This window comes from Cheilinus undulatus, linkage group 4 (assembly GCF_018320785.1).
Source record: "Cheilinus undulatus linkage group 4, ASM1832078v1, whole genome shotgun sequence".
NCBI lineage: Eukaryota > Metazoa > Chordata > Actinopteri > Labriformes > Labridae > Cheilinus > Cheilinus undulatus.
The window spans coordinates 21,958,432-21,980,643 of NC_054868.1; the positions used below are offsets into that span (position 1 = coordinate 21,958,432).

The 22,212-nt window shown below is 39.0% G+C and overlaps 1 protein-coding gene and 1 long non-coding RNA gene across 2 annotated transcripts; one reads left to right on the plus strand and one right to left on the minus strand.

Moving 5' to 3' along the window:
- Positions 1–250: 250 nt before the first annotated feature.
- Positions 251–14,537, minus strand: LOC121508604. The gene is made up of 4 exons (XR_005991807.1): positions 14,323–14,537; positions 13,781–13,904; positions 431–561; positions 251–277 (listed from the first exon to the last, which is right to left on the minus strand). It is a non-coding gene; the product is annotated as an uncharacterized LOC121508604 (long non-coding RNA).
- Positions 14,538–14,674: 137 nt separating this feature from the next.
- On the plus strand, positions 14,675–21,745 carry kpna7 (karyopherin alpha 7 (importin alpha 8)). The gene is made up of 12 exons (XM_041785559.1): positions 14,675–14,835; positions 14,916–15,059; positions 15,129–15,214; positions 15,620–15,788; positions 16,823–16,922; positions 17,190–17,272; positions 18,386–18,472; positions 18,560–18,736; positions 19,814–20,047; positions 21,023–21,205; positions 21,335–21,481; positions 21,607–21,745. Exons 1-12 carry the CDS (start codon positions 14,770–14,772, stop codon positions 21,691–21,693), a joined length of 1,563 nt encoding a protein of 520 aa, XP_041641493.1. The 5' UTR covers positions 14,675–14,769; the 3' UTR covers positions 21,694–21,745.
- The last annotated feature ends 467 nt before the right edge of the window (positions 21,746–22,212 follow it).

The following is a 22,212-nucleotide window of genomic DNA, read 5'->3' on the forward strand; positions in this document are numbered from 1 at the left end:
GTTGTAATCTTCTTCTTACCCTCGTACACCCTTAACCTTGGAACCATTAAGAGCTTCTAGTGTTACCTGGTATGTCTGCGGCCCCGTAGAGCCCCAGCTTTTGTCCAGGGCCAATGCAGCAGGTGAATAGGATGTCCATGCGAGGGGCCTCTCAGAACCAGATACACCTGATACCTGGCTTACACCCCCACAACAACACCAACTCTCCAAAGTCCCCACTGGACCCCCGAAGCCCCCCCAACTCCTCCTCCTCCTCTTGTGTGTCTGCCAGCTGCTCCTTCACTCAAACAACAAGGATGAAGGATGTTATTGTTGATGGTATTGGCAGCTTTGCCCCCCACTGAGTGTGTGTTATGAGTATGTTCTCGGCTCTTTTTTTTTGTGTGGCTCTGCTGTCTGAGCCTCATATCTGTGTGAACTCTGTGCTCACCTTTGAAGTTCTCCACCATGCACCTCGGCGGCCCCAGTGCCCCTCCCTGTCTCTCTTCTGCTGCTTTGATTCTCTTTCTTGTTACAGGGAGTTGGCTGATCTGCAGATAATGCCACTCAGTCTCTTCTCGGCTGCAGGTCCCAGGGAAAAAAAAAATCTTCATGCATGATTCAGGTACAGAGAAAACTGAGAAGTTGTGTTTTTAATCTTGTGAAGACTTCCTTTGATTATTTTTGCATTTAAACATGTGAGCTTCAACTTATTTTTTCAAACACTTTGGGACAAGGCACACAAAAAAAGTAAAAAAAAGTGTCAGGCGTGTCAGGTTAATAAGTTTAAATAACTCAGTAAAGTCTTCTGAAACAAAAAAGTGGCTTGGTTTGCTGGGCTTACGTACATTATTATGTCAATAACTTATGACTAATTATGTCAGTGGATTTTTTTGCAGTGTGTCAGAATAACAATTTGTACCTATCATGGGCAAAAACTAAGCACTATTGTCAAATGATTTTGCCTTTGTATAATTGCACCAAAGGATTACATTATAGCATAAACTTGCCTTTGAAAGCCGCTGGCTGGAGCAAAAGACGAAGGTTAAAGTTTAAACCTACAAATCATTTTCAATCCTAAGCATTAAAAACAGGGCCGAAGGTAAAATACAATATTGGGGGGTTGATTAAACACTGGAATACATCTTTGCATAGAAGGTACTGCACAGATAATATAATATTGCCTTTTCATGAAGGGAATGGTAACTTTATTCTGCCTCGCTGGTGTGCTGCCTCTACAAATGGTCTACTGCTCTCACTTTTTACTGCATGTCACCAACGTGCTGGAATTGCACTCTTGCTTTGAAGGCACCCAGCTGGATAAAAAACAGGCAAAAATTTGCATGTTGACGATAGTTTGACAGGGCTGGCTTAAGGGCAATACAGGAAACCATTTCATTGCGTTTTACAGCATTCACAAACAGTCGTAACAATCACAGGAGCTTCCCATCATGCATCAGTCTTCGGTTAGTCTCTCTAGTGGGGTTAAACACTTATACTTCAAGCACTGCAGTGTAGATTCAACAAATTGAGAGAATTACTGTACCTAGAAATACCTACACCTATAAGGAGAAATGCACATGTGATATTAATGAAGAATTAAAAGAAATCAAAGAAACTACAAATGGAGTTTAGAGGCAGTTGTAGACCTTTTCAAGGTACAATCATGATCGTTCTCAGCAGATGGAGTATTTTTATTTATCGAGGTATTATAGAAAATATTTTTTTCCTGTCACGAAATATTTTTCATGCATGTCCACTTCTTAGGTGCACTTAAAAGTTGCTGTCTGATTTAATGGGAATTGTATTTTGAAAAACAAAAGAATAATAAAGATCAAGAATTTCAGCAGTGATTCAATAATTGTGATGAAATAAGGTCCATGATTAGTGCACTAGTTTTGATAATCAGGATTAAACACATGCTTTCTTGTCCCTAAAAGCACTTTTGAGCCACTGCAACATCTACTTGCAGCCACAGTAAAGTAAAATGAATCCACCACAGTTTATAAAGCTCACAGACAGCTCAAAAGGTCTTTGGTTCTGATTCTCAGGCAGTAAAAATGAGTGACACTCCATCAGATTGCCACTTGGACATTTTCAGCGGGGCTGTAGATCATGGATGTGCAAGTGTGCATACATTAATGGATGTCTTAAGTGTGTAACCAGGCTCTGGTAGGAGAATCAAATTCAGTTTACAACCACGGCAGTGGGGAGATGCTCTTTTTAAGAGAGGCTGAACGTCTGCTAACAATGGCTGACAGATTTCTGTAAAACTCAGCCCACATTAAAGTACCTAAAGTGATAAAAAAAAATCATTATTTTTTAGGTTTGCTGTATGACAGGTCACTGTGTTATGAACCACCAGGCCAAATTTCATTCATGAAAAACATCTCTAAGTATATAAAATCGAGGTTTAAAATCAGGAAAAAAGAGGCAGTAAAATCTGCTCTAGGATGGTGGGAGAATGTTGGTTGAATGAGCTGAAGCCACGCCCACTCAAAGGAAATACCATCCTCTCAGATCATAAAACTTACTTCTGATCAGAGCGCAGCTGCCTCTGTACCAGAGCAGAGAGACTGAAGTTGGGGATTATATTGACAGTTTTCTGGCACAAATCTCTCTGTTATGATGCTTTTAATGACCCCTAGGCCACTGTGACTGATAGATTTGGGAAATTTAGCTCACAATGAACAAAAACACAGTAGGGAGCTGGCTGTTAACTTTATATTAAGGCAGTAACATTGGATTAAATCAGAGTGTTCTGAGATGAACTGCTCAGTGATTTTAAACCATTATACTGTAAGGGGGGTGGGGTAATGGTAATTCTCCATCAAGATGGGTGATGTCATGGGCTCCAATATTTGCCCCGCCCAAATAAAACCAAGCCAGGAAAGCGGTGAACATGGTGTAAATAAAAATTTCAGTCAGATCTCAGTGTTTTCACTATACAACAGCCTTATTCTAACATATCTAGTGTGTTAAGATGCAAAACTTGGATTTCACTTTACAGGGACTTTATATTTAGGGACTAAAAGTGTAGGACTGTCAGCATTAGTCACTAGCAATTGTCGCATTGCAGTTAAGGTCCATTAATAGTACAGTAACTTTTTAAAATTACATTAATTGCATACTTAAAAGTCCCCTTTCAGCACACTTAAGCCACTGTAGCATCTCCCTGCAGCCATAGTAAAGTAAAATTAGTCCACCACTGCTTCTCAATGTCTCCTTTCAGATTAAAAAAATACTAATTATAATAAATAAAAAAACTCAGACAGCTTAGTGGACAGTCAAAAATCACATAAACCTTGTGTTATCATTTAGTCAACATCTACCTTTATGCAGTTCATTTATTTCATTTTCAACCCATAACAAGTTCCTTTTTCTGTAGTTAAATATATGACATAACCTATGATCTGTCAAAAGTTCCTTGGTTTCTTTTAATATAAAAGCAGGTCCGTATTTAAATGAAGTCAACCATCCCTAGTTTAAGACAGATATATTGCCATCAACTCTAGAATTTTTATGATTACAATTTAAAATGTGTAATTTTAGGTAACAAAGGTAACCTTTTGTTTTAAAGAGACATAATATTAGCATATTCAACAACGCATTTAAAAAAGGGGCCAATATTTGGTTAAAAAGCCTAAAGCAAACCAAGATTTTGCAACTCTCTCCTTCAACTAGATAGAGGAAATGTGGTCTCCTGGGTACGAAAATAGACTCCAAATTATGATAAATTTTGTGAATCTCATTCATCTCATTGCTAACAAGTTCATTTATAATACATTCATTTAATCTTCTTGCTTTCTCTAAAAACTTTTCATTCTATAACCTATCAGGGAAACACTTGGGAGATTTTTCCCTGTTACGCAGGTGATGAAACACGTGTATATGCACGTGATGTGTTAATGCTAATGTTGGTGGTAAATGATAAATGGTTTATTTCAATCTGTCAGCTGTACAGTCCTCAGCCCTGTTTAAACAAACCAATAACCAGAGCTTTGTCAGCAGAAACAAATGATCTATCAGCACACACACACTGCTGCCTGGTCAGCTGTGAGTATGATGGATTGGGCCTGAGGTGGGTCTTGTCTCAGTTATTGATAGGTAGATACTGCAGCTGGAGCATAAAATATTAATAGAGTGGGCCAATGTGATGGAGAACGAGAAGGGCAAACAGAAAGAGTGAGAGATGTTCGAAATGTTACAGATGTGTGGCAGTAGCCGTATGTGACGCCTTCCTGCACACAGCAGAGAGGGAAAATAGAAAGCATTCATATATGAGTCTGAGTATTTGAAATATGTCTGATATCAGTATCATCCCATTATTTTGTTTCTCAATGGAAATTCCCTTCATCTTTGATGCATCTTACAGTATGTGCACATACACACTCAAAACATCTCTGGCTCTTCGTTCTGTCACTCGTACCCACATCCTGTTGTGGTTCTTTTCCTCCCCACAGCTTTGATATCTGAGAGCTGCCGACGTACGTGGACGGACAAAGCACACCTTTGTCTTTGCCACCCTGCACGAGTGTTTGTCATCATTTTTGTCATCTTTTTTTGTGGGTTTGAGCACATCCGAGGTTCTCCTGACAGTAATGATAGAACAAAGACTCTTATGCCAAGGATTTGTCCTCAAGATAACACTTTTAGCAGAGAGGGTTGAAACACTTCTCTAGTATGATGCAGGGATGCCTTATTGTGAGCAAGTTTTTTCTGTTTTGGGTGTGTGCGCGTGCGTGTGCATGTGTGTATTGACGCAGCACTGCAGAGCAATCCATACTAACGATTTCCCATAGACACCTCAAGTTGATCTGGGAACCGAGGACGATGGAGGGAGGGGAGTCAAAAGAGACAAACAGGGACTGAAGGAGGAAGACAGCAGCCCACAGACAGGGGAATACAAGGAGATTAAGGAAAGTGAAGTTATAGCAATAAGGGATGAAATATTCCTGTCGTTCAGCACTCAAGCACTTGCACTGCCTAATAAACCCATCATTACAGTAAAAAAAAACACACAGGACTGCAGGTGGACTGATGTGCTAATTTTTATGGTGTGCTGCTCATCAGCACTTCAAATCCCTGCTCTGAATGTGATTACAAGTGATGATAATGTCACTGGGGCCTGTTAACCTTTAAAACACAGTACATTCAGAAAGTATTAAGACCCCCTTCATTTTTTCAGTTTTTCATGTTGCAGCCTGATGCTACAGCAAAAAAAAAAAAAAAAAAAAAAAAAAAAACATTTTTATTCTCATTAATCTATGCCCAATACCCCATCATAACAAAGTGAAAACAGAATTTTAGAAATGTTTGCAAATTTATTAAAAATAAAAACTGAAATATCACATTGACATAATCATTCAGGCTATTTGCAAACCACTTGAACTTTTGCTCAGGTTCCTCCCATTTCTATTATCTTTGCTGAGATGTTTCTATACCTTGGTCAGAGCCCACCTATGGTTAATTAAATTGATTAGCAATAATTTGGAAAGGTAAACACCCATCTATAGAAGGCCTCACAGCAGAAAGCATATCGGAGCCAAAACCAAGCCATGAGGTCAAAGAAACTGCCTGTAGAGCTCAGAGGGAGTATTGTTGCAAGGCACAGATCTGGGGAAGGCTACAAACATTTTCTGTTACACTGAGGGTTCCCAAGAGCACGTAATTTTTTAATCATGAAGAAGTGTGGCACAACCACTCTTCCAAGAGCTTTTCACCTGACCAAACTGAGCAATCAGGAGAGAAGGGCCTTAGTAAGAGAGGTGACCAGTGGTCACTCTGACTGAGCTCCAGAGATCTTGAGTAGAGATGGGACAAAGTTCCAGAAGGACAACCATCACTGCAGTCCTTGACCAAGGACTGGTCAGATGGAAGCCTCTCCTCAGGGGAAAAAGAAAGCCTGCTTGGAGTTTGCAAAAACTCAATGTGAGGAAGCCAACAGAACCATATCACCTGCAAAAAGCAAATCTAGAATTCTGAGGTCCTCAAACTAGAAACCTTCCTCCCCTGGCTGCGCCTTGAGATCCTGTCCATGAAAATCATAAACAGGATCAGGGACAATGGGCAGCTCTGGCAGAGGCCAACATGCACCAGGAACGTGTCTGACTTTGTGCTGAGTATGCGGACACAACTCTCACTTTGGTCTTACAGGGACCTAATGGCTCGCTGTTGTGGACCCTCGTCGCACTCGATTGTAAGCCTTTTCCAAGTCCACAAAACACATGCTCCCTCAAGAAGTCCTTTAAGTGTACAGAGCTGGTCCTGTCCCCATTGTTCCTCCTAAGTCCAAGGTTCGACAATTGTCCAGGGCCTCCTGTCCAGCACCCTAGAGGAGACTTTACCAGAGAGGCTGAGTAACTTCATAAATATTCTACATAATGAATGGTCACAAATTCCCACAAAAATACTCCAAAATCTTGTGGAAAGCTTTCCAAGGACAGTCGAAGCTGTTGTAGCTACAAAAAGGGGGCCAACTTTTTCTGCTCATTGTTTCTATTTTAATCCAACCTTGTTGCAGAAATAGAATTCATAAATAAACAGCTAATTATCCGTGGATAATCTGGTTTCTGTACCAGGACGCTTGTTTCTGTGAGTGTGCCTGTGTGTGTATTTAAGAAAACTTGAACCTGCAGAGGAATTTCCTCCATCACCTCACATTGTTCGCACTAACAAGGAGTCACAGACAGCAGGCAGACAGAAAGAGTCCACACCCTGCTGGGCGTCTCTGAGGAACCATAAGAGCTTCCAGGTTGAAAGGACAACCTGATGATCTCACAGAAAGCTCTCTCTCACACACAGATGACAGACAACAGATCACTTTGTATTAACAGATCATTATCAAGAAAATCACATCAAGGAAATGTGTTTTGTATTATTCAAGTGAATAGGAGGGAGCTAGGTACACCTGTATTTACTGACAGTGTATGTTGCCAGTTTTTCTGTGTGCACCGTCTCTGTGTAAAGGACATTATGACCCCTGGTAGAAAGCATGGGAACAGATGCAATCATTCATCTCCATCTGTTTTCTCACGCCTAAAAGAGGGAAACAGAATCACCGTGGGGAAAGTGTCCAGAAGATTAAAGATGAGAGAAATTAAACTTCCTTTTATTGTTCACTGATTTGACTTTTCATATGTGAGGGGACTTACACTGGAAGAAATTAGCATTATGGAGAACACCTTCCACAAGATAAACCATAAAATTCTTAGAAATACCCAAAATATTGGTCATATGTTGGGAAAACATTGGGCCTCATTCACCAACTGTTCTGAGGAAGAAATTTGTTGTTAAACCTTACACAGTTTTAAAGATGATTTTGCAATTCACCATTTATTTCTTATCTGTGACTTATTCTTAGCAAAGAACAAAATCTTACTCAAAAGCACTCATGATGTTTGAGTGCTGATATGTCAGGAAAGATGATTAGGTCTGCTATCAGAACTCAAATGTGCTAGACTAATAATGACACAATTACATATATTTTTTTTAAATTCTATTAACTGCATTTTATGAATTTAACACTTTTATTTAACTATTTTTAATTCATCTGGAACACATTATTTCCATTTAAACTGGAGGACAGAGTAACATTACCATAACAAACACAGCACTAGGGGCACATAATATTGGATCTTTGCAAATGTCCAAGAAGGCGATATTTTCAAACTCATTTTGGCTGAAAATGATACAGATATAGATTCACTAGGGCTGGGCAGCCTCATGACATGTTAAGTATGCAATACATGACGATTTGGTGTGATAATCATGAAGTAATAAACATGCCCTAATTTCACTACAGCAGATATTCTTTATTGTAGAGGATAGCAGGAGATGTATAGTTTAAAGATTCTTACACTTTACAATACTTACATTCAGATCCTTAGAGATCCAAGTAAATAGCAGTCTAGTTATAATCATTTAACTACTTATAAATGCAAATACAGTTATATTAAACTTTTTAAATTCAAAATGGCCCTTTCTGTTATCTCTCGTGCTGTTGTTTTCATACATTTCATATAAAGTTCTGATATCACTTTTCTTAACATCTGCATAAAATGGCACTACAGTTTCTGTAATGAAATAACTAATGATTTATAACTAGGGGTGCACCAATTGATCAGCCAAAATCGGAATCTGTGCCGATTTCCTTAATTTTGGGGGATCGGTGATTGGCCGATACTTAGATAAGATCGGTGGATAAGATCGGTTTCATATGTAGGTCACCTCTACCTACCAAAATGTGAAAAATGAAAGACTAAAGGAACTAATATAATTCAGTAGTTTGGACAGCAATGCTCTAAACTTTTCATTTATATTTGAGAGAACTACCTCATGTGCAGTTAAAACAACAAGTTTGTATTGTTTCACGGGTATTGTTCAATGTTTTTAAATTAAAAAAAGATTGGAACATTAAAGGTGTATGCTGTCAGTTATTTAAAAAAAAAAAAAAAAAAAAAATGGTATTGGCCAAAATCGGAATCGGCAGGTCAGGCTTTTTAAATATCGGTGATTGGCCAGAAAATTGCAATCGGTGCACCCCTATTTATAACATACAACAATGGGACGACGCAGATTAGCCCAGTGAGCCTTGCTGTTGTTGCTTACTGCTAGTAAGTCTGGTGTCATGTGACTATGCAGACTGGTGTTTCTGCAGTGTTTTACCTTCTCACAGCTTGTATAACACATATCCAGTTCCTGACTTTCTAATGTTTGAGGAAACTCGAAATAATTCAGTATCTTTTCTTTTAGCTGGCTGGCTTCAGATATGGTCCAACAACTCAAGTTTTGGTTGAGTGAGAAGAGCACTGCATCATGCAGCTTTACGACTGCTGCCATCTGCTGGCATTTGCACCAACTACACAATGGAGGATATATATTTTAAAACTGTTGCCAGCAGTTAAAACTGTATCAATTCTGTAAAAACTGTATCCATCTGGTACCAGCAAGGTGCGCATGATAAATTGCCGTATCATTTTTTGGACATCAGGCCTATTCACACCTTTTTATGTTGCAAAAACCACCAAGTGTCTTGTGTGCAAAGAGACTTCAGGTGAAGTGGAGCTCAGACAGGAGCAGAGTCTGGTAGTTGTTTTACATTTGGGGCTCCATAGGGCTCACGGTGGGCCCTCTTTTGAGTGCTTGGCGACACCTTAGGCCAGGGGTACTCAACCTTTTCAGCTCACGACCCTCAAAATAGAGGTGCCAGAGACCAGGGACCCTCACTGTACCTGAGGGTAGGAGAAGCAATGCGTTGAACATGGCCATGCACATTCAAGAATAGTTAAGTGCAGACTTACATTTTCAGGATTTTTTTTAAACATCACTTTTATTAAAGTGTAAATCTCAACAAATGACCATGTTCTTATTTTACATTTGCATATTTTTTAGGAAAAAAAGGGAAAATTTATCAATTGAAATAATTAGTAAATATTATATTTTTTTGGAAGGTATCCGGCAACCTCCTCTCATTGTTGCAACAAGGGGGTCCCAAACCCAGGCTGAGAGCCACTGCCCCTGACAACCACCTAAATGGATGATACAGTTGTCTATATACAGTTGCAAGAAAAAGTATGTGGACCCTTTGGGATTTCTTGGATTTCTGCATAAATTGGTCATAAAATGTGTTCTGATCTTCATCTAAGTCACAACATTAGACAGACACAGTTAGGCTAATGACTTCTCCAAGAGCTAATTGGAGCCAGGAGTTAGCCAACCTGGAATCCAATCAATGTGATGAGACTGGATATGTTGGTTAAAGCTGCCCTACCCTATAAAAAACACACACCAGTTTTGAGTTTGCTGTTCTCAAGAAGCATTGCCTGATGTGAACCATGCCTCGCACAAAGAGCTCTCAGAAGACCTTTGATCAAGAATTGTTGACTTGCATGAAGCTGGAAAGGGTTACAAAAGTATCTCTAAAAGCCTTGATGTTCATGTGTCCATGGTAAGACTGTCTACAAACGGAGAAAGTTCAGCACTGTTGCTACTCTCCCTAGGTGTGATCGTCCTGTAAAGCAAGAGCACAGCGCAGAATGTTCAATGAGATGAAGAAGAATCCTAGAGTGTCAGCTAAAGACTTACAGAAATCTCTGGCACATGCTAACATTTGTGTTGACAAATCTACAATAAGTAAAACACTAAACAAGAATGGAGTTCATGAGAGGACACCACGGAGGAAGCCTCTGCTGTCCAAAAAAAATCATTGCTGCACATTTTAAGTTTGCAAAAGAGCACCTGGATGTTCCACAGCACTACTGGCAAAATGTTCTGTGGACAGATGAAAGCAAAATTGAGTTGTTTGGAGGGAATACACAACGCTATGTGTGGAGAAAAAAGGCACAGCACACCAACATCAAAAGCTCATCCCAACTGTGAAATATGGTGGAGGGGCCACCATGGTTTGGGGCTGGACGGATTGCTGTCATTGACAGAAAAATGAATTCCCAAGTTTTTCAAGACATTTTGCAGGAAAACCTAACACCATCTGTCCGCCAGCTGGAGCTCAACAGAGGATGGGTGATGCAACAGGACAACGACCCAAAGCATAGAAGTAAATCAACAACAGAATGGCTTCAACAGAAGAAAATACACCTTCTGGAGTGGCCCAGTCAGAGTCCTGACCTCAACTCGATTGAGATGCTGTGGCATGACCTCAAGAGAGCGATTCACACCAGACATCCCAAGAATATTGCTGAACTGAAACAGCTTTGTAAAGAGGAATGGTCCAAAATTCCTCCTGACTGTTGTGCAGGTCTGATCTGCAACTACAGGAAACGTTTGGTTGTGGTTATTGCTGCCAAAGGAGGGTCAACCAGTTATTAAATCCAAAGGCTCACATACTTTTTCCACCCTGCACTGTGAATGTTTACATGTTTTGTTCAATAAAAACATGAATGCATATCAGTTTTTGTGTGGTATTAGTTTAAGCAGACTGTGTTTGTCTATTGTTGTGACTTAGATGAAGATCAGAACACATTTTATGACCAATTTATGCAGAAATCCAAGAAATCCCAAATGGTTCACATACTTTTTCTTGCAACTGTATATATATATAATTTTGCCAATGTGAAAGGCTTATATATAGTCTGTAAATATCAGCAGAAATGTTCATATATGTCAATCTGATATTTAACCTCTAAAGTCAATATCTGCTGATACCAATATCCTGCTGATGATATCCTGCATCTCTACACAGCATACATCAATATCTAACCATTGAATATTATTTTATTTATAGAAGTTACTCTCAGAAGCAAAGCAAACCCCTCTGCTTGTGGACTTTTAGGCTGTAAAACCTGTGAAGTTGACAGATATACCTCTAATGTATAACAAATAGCTCATTTTTTCTGCATTTACAGTTGAAATTCACTTGCCTCAGATGCTGGTGGTCTCGAAACTATTGGGCGGTGTGCAAGTGTGAGTGCGACTGTACAAAGCACAGGGTGAGATAGATGATTTAAGGTGCCCCACTAGAGGAAACAACCATGATGAGAGTCATAACCTTCACACAGGCAGAGGCTGCAGACAGAGTGTGTTTATACTCGCAATTAAATGTGTATGAGAGTGTGTGCATACATTATAAAGAGGAAGCTGTTATAACTTTCTCAGGGGGAAAAAAATGGAGCTGCCATTGTTCAGCACTTCCTGGTTGTAGGAACAACCTGACTTCATCATTACCTCATTTACTTCACACCCTCTTTCTTCTTCATCATTAAATCCATCTTTTATTTTAAACTATACCCTTCTTTCACTTTTATTTCTACATTGATTGAAAACAGTGCAGCCTTTGTCATTCTTTGGTAGACAGCATTTGTTCATATGATCACTGTAATGACTTTGAAACATTTGATTTAATCAGATTTCCCTCATTACATTTGCCCCTGTAGTGTTTGATGAGGTTGTGTTCTGCTGCCACCTACTGTCCAAGACTTGAAATGACAACTTTGCCTTTTGCTCTGTATTAAGGCACATATGATCTTTTTATTGAAGCTTTATGCAGTCATAATGCTTTCAAATTAAAATTTATTTTTGATATTTTGTAGAACTAATTATTTTATAATTCATTCATCAGCTTAACAATCAATGTCAAATATTTCTCAATGCTCCTTTCAGTCAGAACTGGCTGGGCCCCTGATAAACCCAGAGAATGGCCCCCCCAGTTGTGATTTACTGATGATGTACATGCTTGTGTGTTGGGTCAGTCGCTCTGGTGCATTGGTTATTTCTTTTTGAAGCCAAAAAGGGTGTCAAATTATTACTGGGTTCTGATGTTGGATTCATTACTCATGGTTCTTTTTAACCCCTTTTCACCACATTTTCCAACCATTTTTGACATTTTTTTTTTAACCCAATTTGCTGCTTTACAGCCTTTTGGGCAATGTTTTTTGCCATTTTTTTACCCATGTGTGCCAATTCTGTTTTTTTGCCAGTTCCTTTCCACTTTTAACCAGTGTTTGCCACTTGTTCCTATTTTTGCCACTTTTTACCCACGTGTGCCACCTCTCTTTGAGACTTTTGACCCATTTGGACGCTTTTAAACAATTTTTGCCACTTCAATTTGCCACTTTTTAACTGTTTTTAATCAACTTACTGCTCTTTCTTCCTGCTTGTTGCCCTTTTTTCCACTTTTAACCATTTTTTTGCTGCTGTTTGGCTCATTTGACACTTTTTGCAACTTTAGAGGAATTTTTGCACATACATTTTTTCTGCTTTTTGCCACTTTTTTGTGTCACTTTTAACCCATTAGTGCCAATTCTTTGTGGCCACTCTCAACCCAGTCTTGCAACTTTATGCTACTATTACCTCATTTTTTTTCCACCCATTCTTGCCGCTTTTTGCTCTTTTGGACACTTTTCAACTTTTTATGGCACTTCCAACCGATTTTTGTCACTTTGCCTTTTTTTGGCTCTTGTTGTGATTATTTACTTACTTTATATTAAAGGTATCTCAGTGTCTTTTTTTCTGGCATCCTGATGTTAGCAAATATCATGAGTTAGTTCAACATGCACTTCCACACAGACAACTTTACCAAAGGAAAAAAAAAAAAGGTAATTCTGTGTTAAGAAAAGGGTATCGCATTTCAAAAAAGGCTGTATTGTAGAGTGATTATTATTCAGGTGGAAATAAAGCACAACCTAATTTAACAAAAGACCCTGAATTTGCTGATTTCTGTGGACTGCCAGGTTGGTTGGGCCCTGGAAAGCTCTCCCCTTTATCCCCCTTATGGATGGCCTTGATTCTTTCTACAGTTTGTCTCTGTTTTTCCACTCTCCTTGTACTCTGTCCATTGATGTGTCTGTTTTTTTAAAGAGCCAATCTATTCTGCAATAGGCATTAAAGCAATTATCCATAATGATTAAACCATGGACTAGACTAAATGTTTCAAAGATCTACATGCAAAACCTGCACTGACTGTCTTCAGCATTACTGCTAGGTTTGACCATATTGTGATTCTACTAATATAACACGTCACATTTTGATTAAACTTTACTGTTTGCCATTTTCAATAAACAAATAATGGAAGGGCTGATTAAACTAAACTGTAGGGTCTACTATTACAAGTAATTTGGAAGATATAGTTTTAATTTGAAGTCTGTAAATAAATCATTTAAGATAATCAATTAAATAAGGTTATGGTAAACTTTATTATTGCCAAGGGGCAATTTGTTTTACAGCCATCATAGAATAAATTAAAACACACAGCAATCCATACACAGAATCCACGACATACACAGGTTACCAAACAAGCAGGTGTAAGCCACTGGGACAGAATAAATGAATTCATAAATTGTCTTACCTGCAACCAGATGGCAGCAGCCTGTATTCTCAAGAAAAGGGGTGACTCTGATCAGCAAGGGTAGGCTTTGGCTTCCTGATGGCTCTGGCTTTTCGAAGGAGGGAGAGCTCTTCAAAATGTGCCCCTGCAGTTTTACCACACATTTGTGCAACACTGTTAAGTCTGCTCTTATTTTTCTTATTTTTAAAATGTGCCTTAAAGTACGCTTTAGTCTGCATCGCCTTGGGTTTGTGCTCAGATAGATGCTAGTTTCCTTTTATTAGCTAGGATATATGAATACACTTGTGTTACATATAATGTTAGTTGCATCTTAACAACATCCCAAATTATTTAGGACTGTCCCAATTTACCAAACCCTATTAAGCCATTTGGGAAACCAAGACAAGGGCCTTTTCTTAAATATACCCCACTTTTAAATCAAAATGTGTTTATTTTTGTACACTATCACACCATGCTTTTAAATAATTGTTATCAACAATAAAATATGCATTTAAAATGCAGACTCTTATATTAATTTTATAATAAAGCACGTCATTTCCTACCACATTTCTTCGCTCTGTTTATAACTGGTGCACTTCCAATCAGGTGATGCAACACGTTTTGTTATGTGGCTTTGCTTTCCAAGAAGGTCTGAGCCTGCATCTGAAAATCATTCTGACAAAATCTAGGCCCACATAACAGTAGACTTGGCTATCCTGTTGTAAAGTTGGCTATACTGAAAAGTTGATGGTGAATTGAAGTCTTTATCACTTACTCCGCTAACAAAAGAAGTAAAAAAAAAAAAAAAAAAAAAAAAACCTTCGCCCAATATTATGTGGGCATAGCCTATGCTAGGTGATTAAAACAACATGAGCACAGCTGCAAGTTATAATTACATCAAAAGCGGCTAATTAGATTCACCTGTCGCAGCTCTCCACCCTTTAAACCTTTCAGTTGATTGTTAGTTGAAGTTTTCTTCGTCTCAGCGGAGCAGCAAGACCGAGTCCACCATGCCGACCAAAAATGTCACAGAGGAGCGATTCGGCAAGTTCAAAAACAAAGGAAAAGATCCAGTGGTAGGTTTATCCTCAATGTTAGGGTCTTGCACGTTGAATAAAATGAACTGTTACTGACTCTTTATGTTGACCTCTTGCAGAAACTTCGAGAGAAAAGGATCTCTGAGTGCGTTGAGCTGCGTAAAGCTCACAAAAATGAGAGTTTTATGAAGAGAAGAAATGTGACTCTGTCCTCTCTGCCGGACGAGGAGGCTCTCTCCCCGGACTACTACTCAAACAACACGGTTTGTTCTCAGCACCTTTGAAGATTTGGGTTCCAAATTAGGATGCTTACATCACGTCTGTCTTTAAAGGTCGCAGTTTTCTCCATTGAGGACATTATTAAAGACGTAAACAGCGTCGACATGGAGGCCCAAATCCGAGGCAGTCAGGCAGCCAGGTGAGTTAGCACATTTCCTTTTCAATCATTTTGGACAGGAGTGAATGAAAAATGCCAATAAAACAGTAGATAAAGTAAACCATCTACCCTTTTTGGTCTTGTATTAAGCAAACTTTGCATCTTTTTTTAGTTTTGTTTCATGAAGGCCTGTTGCCAAATAAGATGTTTCAGACACTTTGCACAATTCCTAATTATACACATTATCTGCACCGAAGTTTGTAATTTTATTTTTGCAAGGTTATGTTTTTAGTGTACTATTCTGCCTTGTCATGAATTAAACATCTGGGGTTTTCTCAAAATTGTTTAACAATTGTAAAATTTTGTTCAGTGATGTATTGCCATAATTCAAAGTTGATAACATGGGAGTAAAACTAAAATTATGAATTTTCTCTGCCTGTCCCTCAGGAAGCTGCTGTCTCAGGAGCGTAACCCTCCTCTGAAAGAGATCATAGATGCTGGTCTGCTGTCCCGCTTTGTGTCCTTCCTGGGTATGGATGACGAGCCCACACTGCAGTTTGAAGCTGCCTGGGCTCTGACAAACATTGCCTCTGGAACATCCTGGCACACTCAACAGGTGGGAGCACAACACCTCACCAGATCTAGCACAGTTTGACACATCATGACCTAAATCTGTACATTTTCAACTGTTAAAGATATGGTGTTTAAAATTGGGAATACTAATGACATTTAACTGTCAGATTCTAGATTGCAGAACATTTCTGAAATCACAAGTTAGAAAAGTTTGTCTTTAGAAGCAAGTTTTATTTAGGCTAATGCTGTTTCATTTTGGTTGCTTCATGTTACTGAAACACTGAAGTTCTTGTCTCCCTCTGGTTCCCAGTGTAGCCACATTTAGTGTCGTCTTTGCACTTTACCTCGTGAAACTGTCTGCAAGTTTTATACTTTTTCCTCTAAATAGCTTTGACTACTGGCTATAAGGTCTGCCAGTGCGGCACTATCTCACAGTGAGATTGATTAAACTGGACAATATTGCAATTAAGGTAAAAATGCATAAATACAAGTTTGCATGCAAAGTCATCAAGACAAATGCAAAGAATAGTATAAGTGTATTTCTCAACTCAAAACATACAAATATTATCAAAAAGAGTACCTGAAGTTTTCACAGTACTGCTTTCAAAATGACAAAATTTCCTTTTTTGAAAATAGGGTACTTTTACAAAGTGAAATAGTGGCACTATTTAAACTTAAAGGCCTTGTACAATAATAATTGCAGCCTTTTAAATGATGTAATTGCACAGCATGATATTGTGATTAATTGTGCAGCTCTAATTTCTGCCACATACCACAGGAGTGATGATAAAATACTGCACACATATACAGAGCATTGTAGACAATGTGCCCTTTAAACTAAAAGCATGGTATAGTCTCCTTGATAAATTTTTTTTTTAACCCAAGAGCAGCATCGATGAACCACCGACCCATGCTTTGGGTCCTACCTCACCAGAGGCTTAAGCATAATGTTAGAGCGACCTTTGACATTGAAGTAAAGCTTTGCAAAGTCTGTCCAGGTCGTCTAAAATTCTTGTGATGACCATCAATCTAGAGACTGTACATTTCTTTGAAGGCTTTACGGTGCATTTCTCTTAGGTGGTGGAAAGCGGGGCTGTACCAGCTTTTATTTCTTTGCTGGCCTCACCGATGTTGCACATAAGTGAACAGGCTGTCTGGGCTCTTGGAAACATTGCAGGTACAATGTTTGTCATTATGCCTTAATGGTTAAAAAGGAATTTTTCCTCACGGTATAATTTTGTTTTACATTTGGGAGGTACAGCTTGAAAACACAGGTACCATGTAAAGTTAAACATTATGAGCTATATAACATCTCATTATCATTACAGCAACACTGAGCAATGTTTTTACACAAATATTTGCCATATCTCATAGCCCAGATGGCACACATGTAATCTTAATCTTGCTCACGGGTTTAACATCATAAAATTTATTCACTCTGCAGGTGATGGTTCAGCTTCGCGAGATATACTTATTGATTGTAATGTTATCCCAGCCTTACTGGCCCGCATCTCTCCAGACACACCAGTAAGTCAAACCATTCAAGACTGGGTCAAACTACACACCCAAGATTGTTTGTTTTTTTGTCAGTTGGTCAACTGAGTCCTTTGACATTTCTTAAATTATACAGTTTGTGCATCTGGAGAAATGTATTAAACTAGCTTAAATAGACCTAACCTGACATGCCAGAGACTAACATATCAATGGCATGGGAAATATTACACATCGATCAGAAACGGTTCATAGTCCAGGTTTGGGAAGGACAGAATCTGTGGGTGACTGGAAAAGCACTCTGTTGCATTCATTATTGGCTCACCAAAGCAATCCAGGAAAAATGAAATGAATGCTGTCCAGTACTGATTAAACTGCTACATCAGAGCTAGTCGCTTCACTAGAGACGGCTGTTTACTGGCTTGTAGCACAAATAAAATGCTGACCAACTGGTGTCATTTTGAGGGGAACAAGGGTGTGTAACTACCAATTTTTAGAGTGGGCACAAATGTTTCAGAATGAAGATTTAAAATATGGATCTGCCTAATTACTGACATAGGATCAGGCCAATCCATTGGCTTTGTAAGGTTAAAATAAACTTACAATTCAGTTAAATTGCTAACAGCCAAACTAAGCTCAAGTCTTAGTCTGGGTATTCAGGTTTATCTCAAACTACTTAAAAAATGTCTGTGGTGAAGTTAAACAACTGTACTGGATGTGAATCACTCTTCTGCAGTGTTATTGCTCTTCATGAATAGAAACTCTTCTAAAAAAAAGAACCCTGTAGACCTGATTTGTAAATTACAAAGATCATTAAAATAAAAATCTGGCACCATCCACCTTGAATACGAAGTAGTTGCTTTGGTGGGGTTTTGTTTATTCCATGTAGCCTGAAGTTGCTATAGATTCAAGTGCATATTTGTAACATTAATATTTTAGAAAGGTGTTTCCTGAGACAATTTTCAGTTATTTAAAAAATGTAAATGCTTCAGGCGCTACAAAATCTGGAAGCACTTTCCCCATGACCTTTAAGCACACTTTTGTGTGTAAAATTGGAGTTCCCCAATGAATGGAGCACAGTCAATTTCCTCAGCTGCAGTCTATTTGCAAACTTGTGTTGCTGTATTATGAGATACTCTCTCGCTCCAGGTTGGTTACCTGCGTAACCTCACGTGGACATTATCAAACTTGTGTCGAAATAAGAACCCCTTCCCACCCCTGTCAGCAGTCCAGCAGGTGAGTTGGGATATAGAGCCATAATGAACTGTCTAAGGGTGCTATAATGCTTGCAGAAAGACTGAAGTGCTGCTGCTTTTTCTTCAGATGCTCCCCTCGCTGATCCAGCTGCTCCATTTCAGTGATAAAGACATCCTATCTGATGCATGCTGGGCAATCTCCTACTTGTCAGATGGGGAAAATGAACGTATTGATGTGGTGGTGAAAACTGGTATTGTTCCTCGCCTGGTGGAGCTCATGGATCACTTGGAGCTTAGTGTGATGGTAATGTGTGTAATTAAACACTCTGAGTAGTCCAAGGTTCTGGAAAATGACAAATCACATACTAATTTATACCATTCTGAATCGATTCTAAACACTTTATATTTAATATTTTCTAATTTAAACAGCAGACAGTCTGAGCACAGCAGACTTGCTGTTTTACTCAATGCCCAGTCTCTACCCTCCCTGGTCCACAGATGCAGATGTGGCTTGTAAGCTGCAATTTTGGCATTAGCAGGGCTAGCTTTGTGTCTAATGTTTATATTGCTGTCTGAAATACTGACATTCTGCCTACACTGTCTATGGAGCCCAGAGACATTCAGCCTATTGTTTTTTCCCAAAACAAAATTGCGCCGAGGGATTCTACATCCACTGAATAAGAGGAAGCCTAGCATATGGGCTAAAGTGACGTAGCCTACTTCACATGATGCATACACATTCTAATCAGGCTTAAAAAGAAGCTGAACATTTGCTGACCGGCACAGACAATAAAAATAACAGCCTCTATTGTCCATTCTCACATCAAAGACTGGTCTTGAGGTTTAACAGGTGACAATGTTAACTGGTGACTTAACTGATGTAAAAAACTTGAAGCCCCTTTTGTTTGTCATAAAATTGATATTTGCGAGGCATATCTTAGACATAATGAAGTATTGTATCATTAACTGACAATCACTTCCACGTATAGTGGAAACGTCACCAGTTAAACTCAGTGGAAGCTTTGAAATTTCCTTTTCACTGACAAGTTGTTGAAATACTCTTCCTGGTGAAGACCACACATTTTATTCAAACTATTTTGCAATTTTTAGGCATATTTTTCTTTGATAGCCACTCTTCTGTGCATCTACATTTTTGTAATTGGACAACGCACTACAAATGGGCTATAAATGATTATCTTAAATTTTTTACTTGAAATTTTAGTTTTCAGCCACTTAGTGCACAGCAGATGATGAAATCACCTTAACCAAATGGGAATCGTGATGTGAATTCATTTGAATATAAAATTGATTCTGAATCGTGAGAAACTGAAGGACTAACATCTAATTAAAATAACTACCTGCCCCCCAACCCCCCGTGCAGACCCCAGCTCTGCGGTCCATTGGGAACATTGTGAGTGGTTCAGACGTGCAGACTCAAATGGCAGTTGACGCTGGGGTTTTAGATGTCCTACCTAAACTGATGAGGCACCCAAAGGCCAGTGTGCAGAAGGAGGCAGCATGGGCGCTGTCAAACATTGCTGCTGGACCCTGTAAGCAAATCCAACAGCTCATAACCTGCGGCCTCCTCCCTCCTTTGGTGGAACAGCTCAGAAATGTAAGTATGTCACTAAAGGTTAAAGTGATGGTAAAATATGGCTTCTGTGATTTACTGGGATGCTTGTTATCAGGGTCATTACATGATTTTATTTTCATATCTGCATTTTGTTGTGATGCTTGGGATACTTTGAAAAACTGAAGTTTAACGTCTAATTTTAATGAAGCTACTGAACATTTTTAATGAGTACTTTAATGTTTTAAGATGCCTCTTAGCCACCTTCACATTAGTCTAATATGTTAGGAGGGATATTAAATGTTACAACACAAGTAACTCTGAGTTTAAAAACTTATAGCTTTGAATTCTGAGTCTGTCATCAGTTGTGATTAACCAGATCTCTCTGGTGAAAATGTGTTAATTTTGACTTCAAAATTTGGATTGATTTGCCCAATTAAGGAAATTGTATTTTTTCTAGTCAGGTGTGTTTGCCCTTAAGGCCAGTGATGTACTACAGGGATGCATCATGGCTGCCATGCATCCCCATTGCCTGTTTAATGAGTCTTCTGTGCATATCAGACTATCTGTTTTAGATATGTTTAAGAATAGTGTTAAAGTTCAGAGTGACCACTGTAAACTGCAATTGTAGTTGTCAAGTGCTGGATGTCTGGTCATAGTTCAGCTAATTTTTAATTGGTTACATCTGCTGTAGGTATTTGACATGAAAAATTCATTTACAAGGACGCCTTCTCTTAGCTGCTGTAATGAGGAAATCTACGAACACTGTCTGACGGTCACCACTTTACAGTCACCGATTCCATGGATTCATTAGGAGCATTATGTACATACAGAGGAACATTTTGGAGAAACTTGGAGCACTCTTTGCCTTGTGTTCATGTAAAAGTGTCTCCAGCCTAAGGGGAACCAGATCTGTTCACCCTTAACTCTACTGGAAATGAAAACCAGAATTTAGAGTCATAACTTTTGAAGAACAGATTATTTAAAGAGTCTGCTCAATGCTGTAATCATTCTTCTCAGGGAGACTTCAAAACTCAGAGGGAGGCAGTGTGGGCAGTGACAAACTTCACCAGTGGGGGCACTGTGGAGCAGGTGGTCGCTCTAGTACAGAGTGGTGCTCTGGAGGCCATCATCAACCTGCTTCAGGTCAAAGATGCTAAAGTCATTCTGGTCATACTGGATGCTATTAACAACATCTTCATGGTGAGCAAAGACATAGAAATCCACTTTTATATCTGCTTTGTTAAACTGTTTATAGTTTGAGCAAATGTTTGAAACTGTGTACTAAATGAAACCTTCTGATAATAACCCTAACCCTGCCAAACTTTCCAGGCTGCAGAGAAGCTCGGTGAAACGGACAAACTGAGCCTGCTGGTTGAGGAATTGGGAGGACTGGATCGCATCGAGATGCTGCAGAACCACGATAATGAAATGGTGTACCAGGCTGCTCATACCCTCATAGAGAAGTACTTCTGTGATGTGAGTAATATTACACACATTTACTGTGAAGATAACTGCCTGGTTCATGTGCTGACTACTACATTGAGCAACTGTGGGTGTAGGAAGGCTTCTCAGGAGTAAATTTTTTTTCTTGTCTTTTTCAGAGTGAGGTTGAGGAAGTGAAGGTCGACTCAACAGCTGACACATTTGAATTTAAAACCCCTGATGTTCGAAGAACCTTTGATTTTTAAGCAGTTCTCCTTGAATTAACGTTTAAAATAAATATATCTTTCATACAATAAATTTCAGTGTCCCTTGTGGTGTGGTTAATGGGTAATGGTGAAAACATTCAGCAAGACCAACTGCTTTCAGGGCCTACAGTTTCATTATAATTTTACTGTCAGATCATGCCTATTGCTAAGTGTAGATATAGGTACAGCCTCGACAATTTGGCCGAAGAAGGCAAGCACAACTCAACAAAATGCAGGAATATCGGTGCTGGCTCAAACACTGAGAAACAAAAAACAAACTGATCAATTGTTTTGTTTCACAGCCTGGACAATCCTAAAAGAAATATTAAATTTTGCTGTCTACTTGAATCAAACTGACTTGGCTTTAACTGGGTCATGAGTGACAGGAAATTTAACTTCCTCAGTTATCTAGTCACTGAAGACTGAGAACATGCATTGGAAAAAGGCATTTTCTTAAAATGTATAAATTCTAGGTGGAATAGGTGCACCAATTTAGAAACTAGCTCTTTAACATCCTCT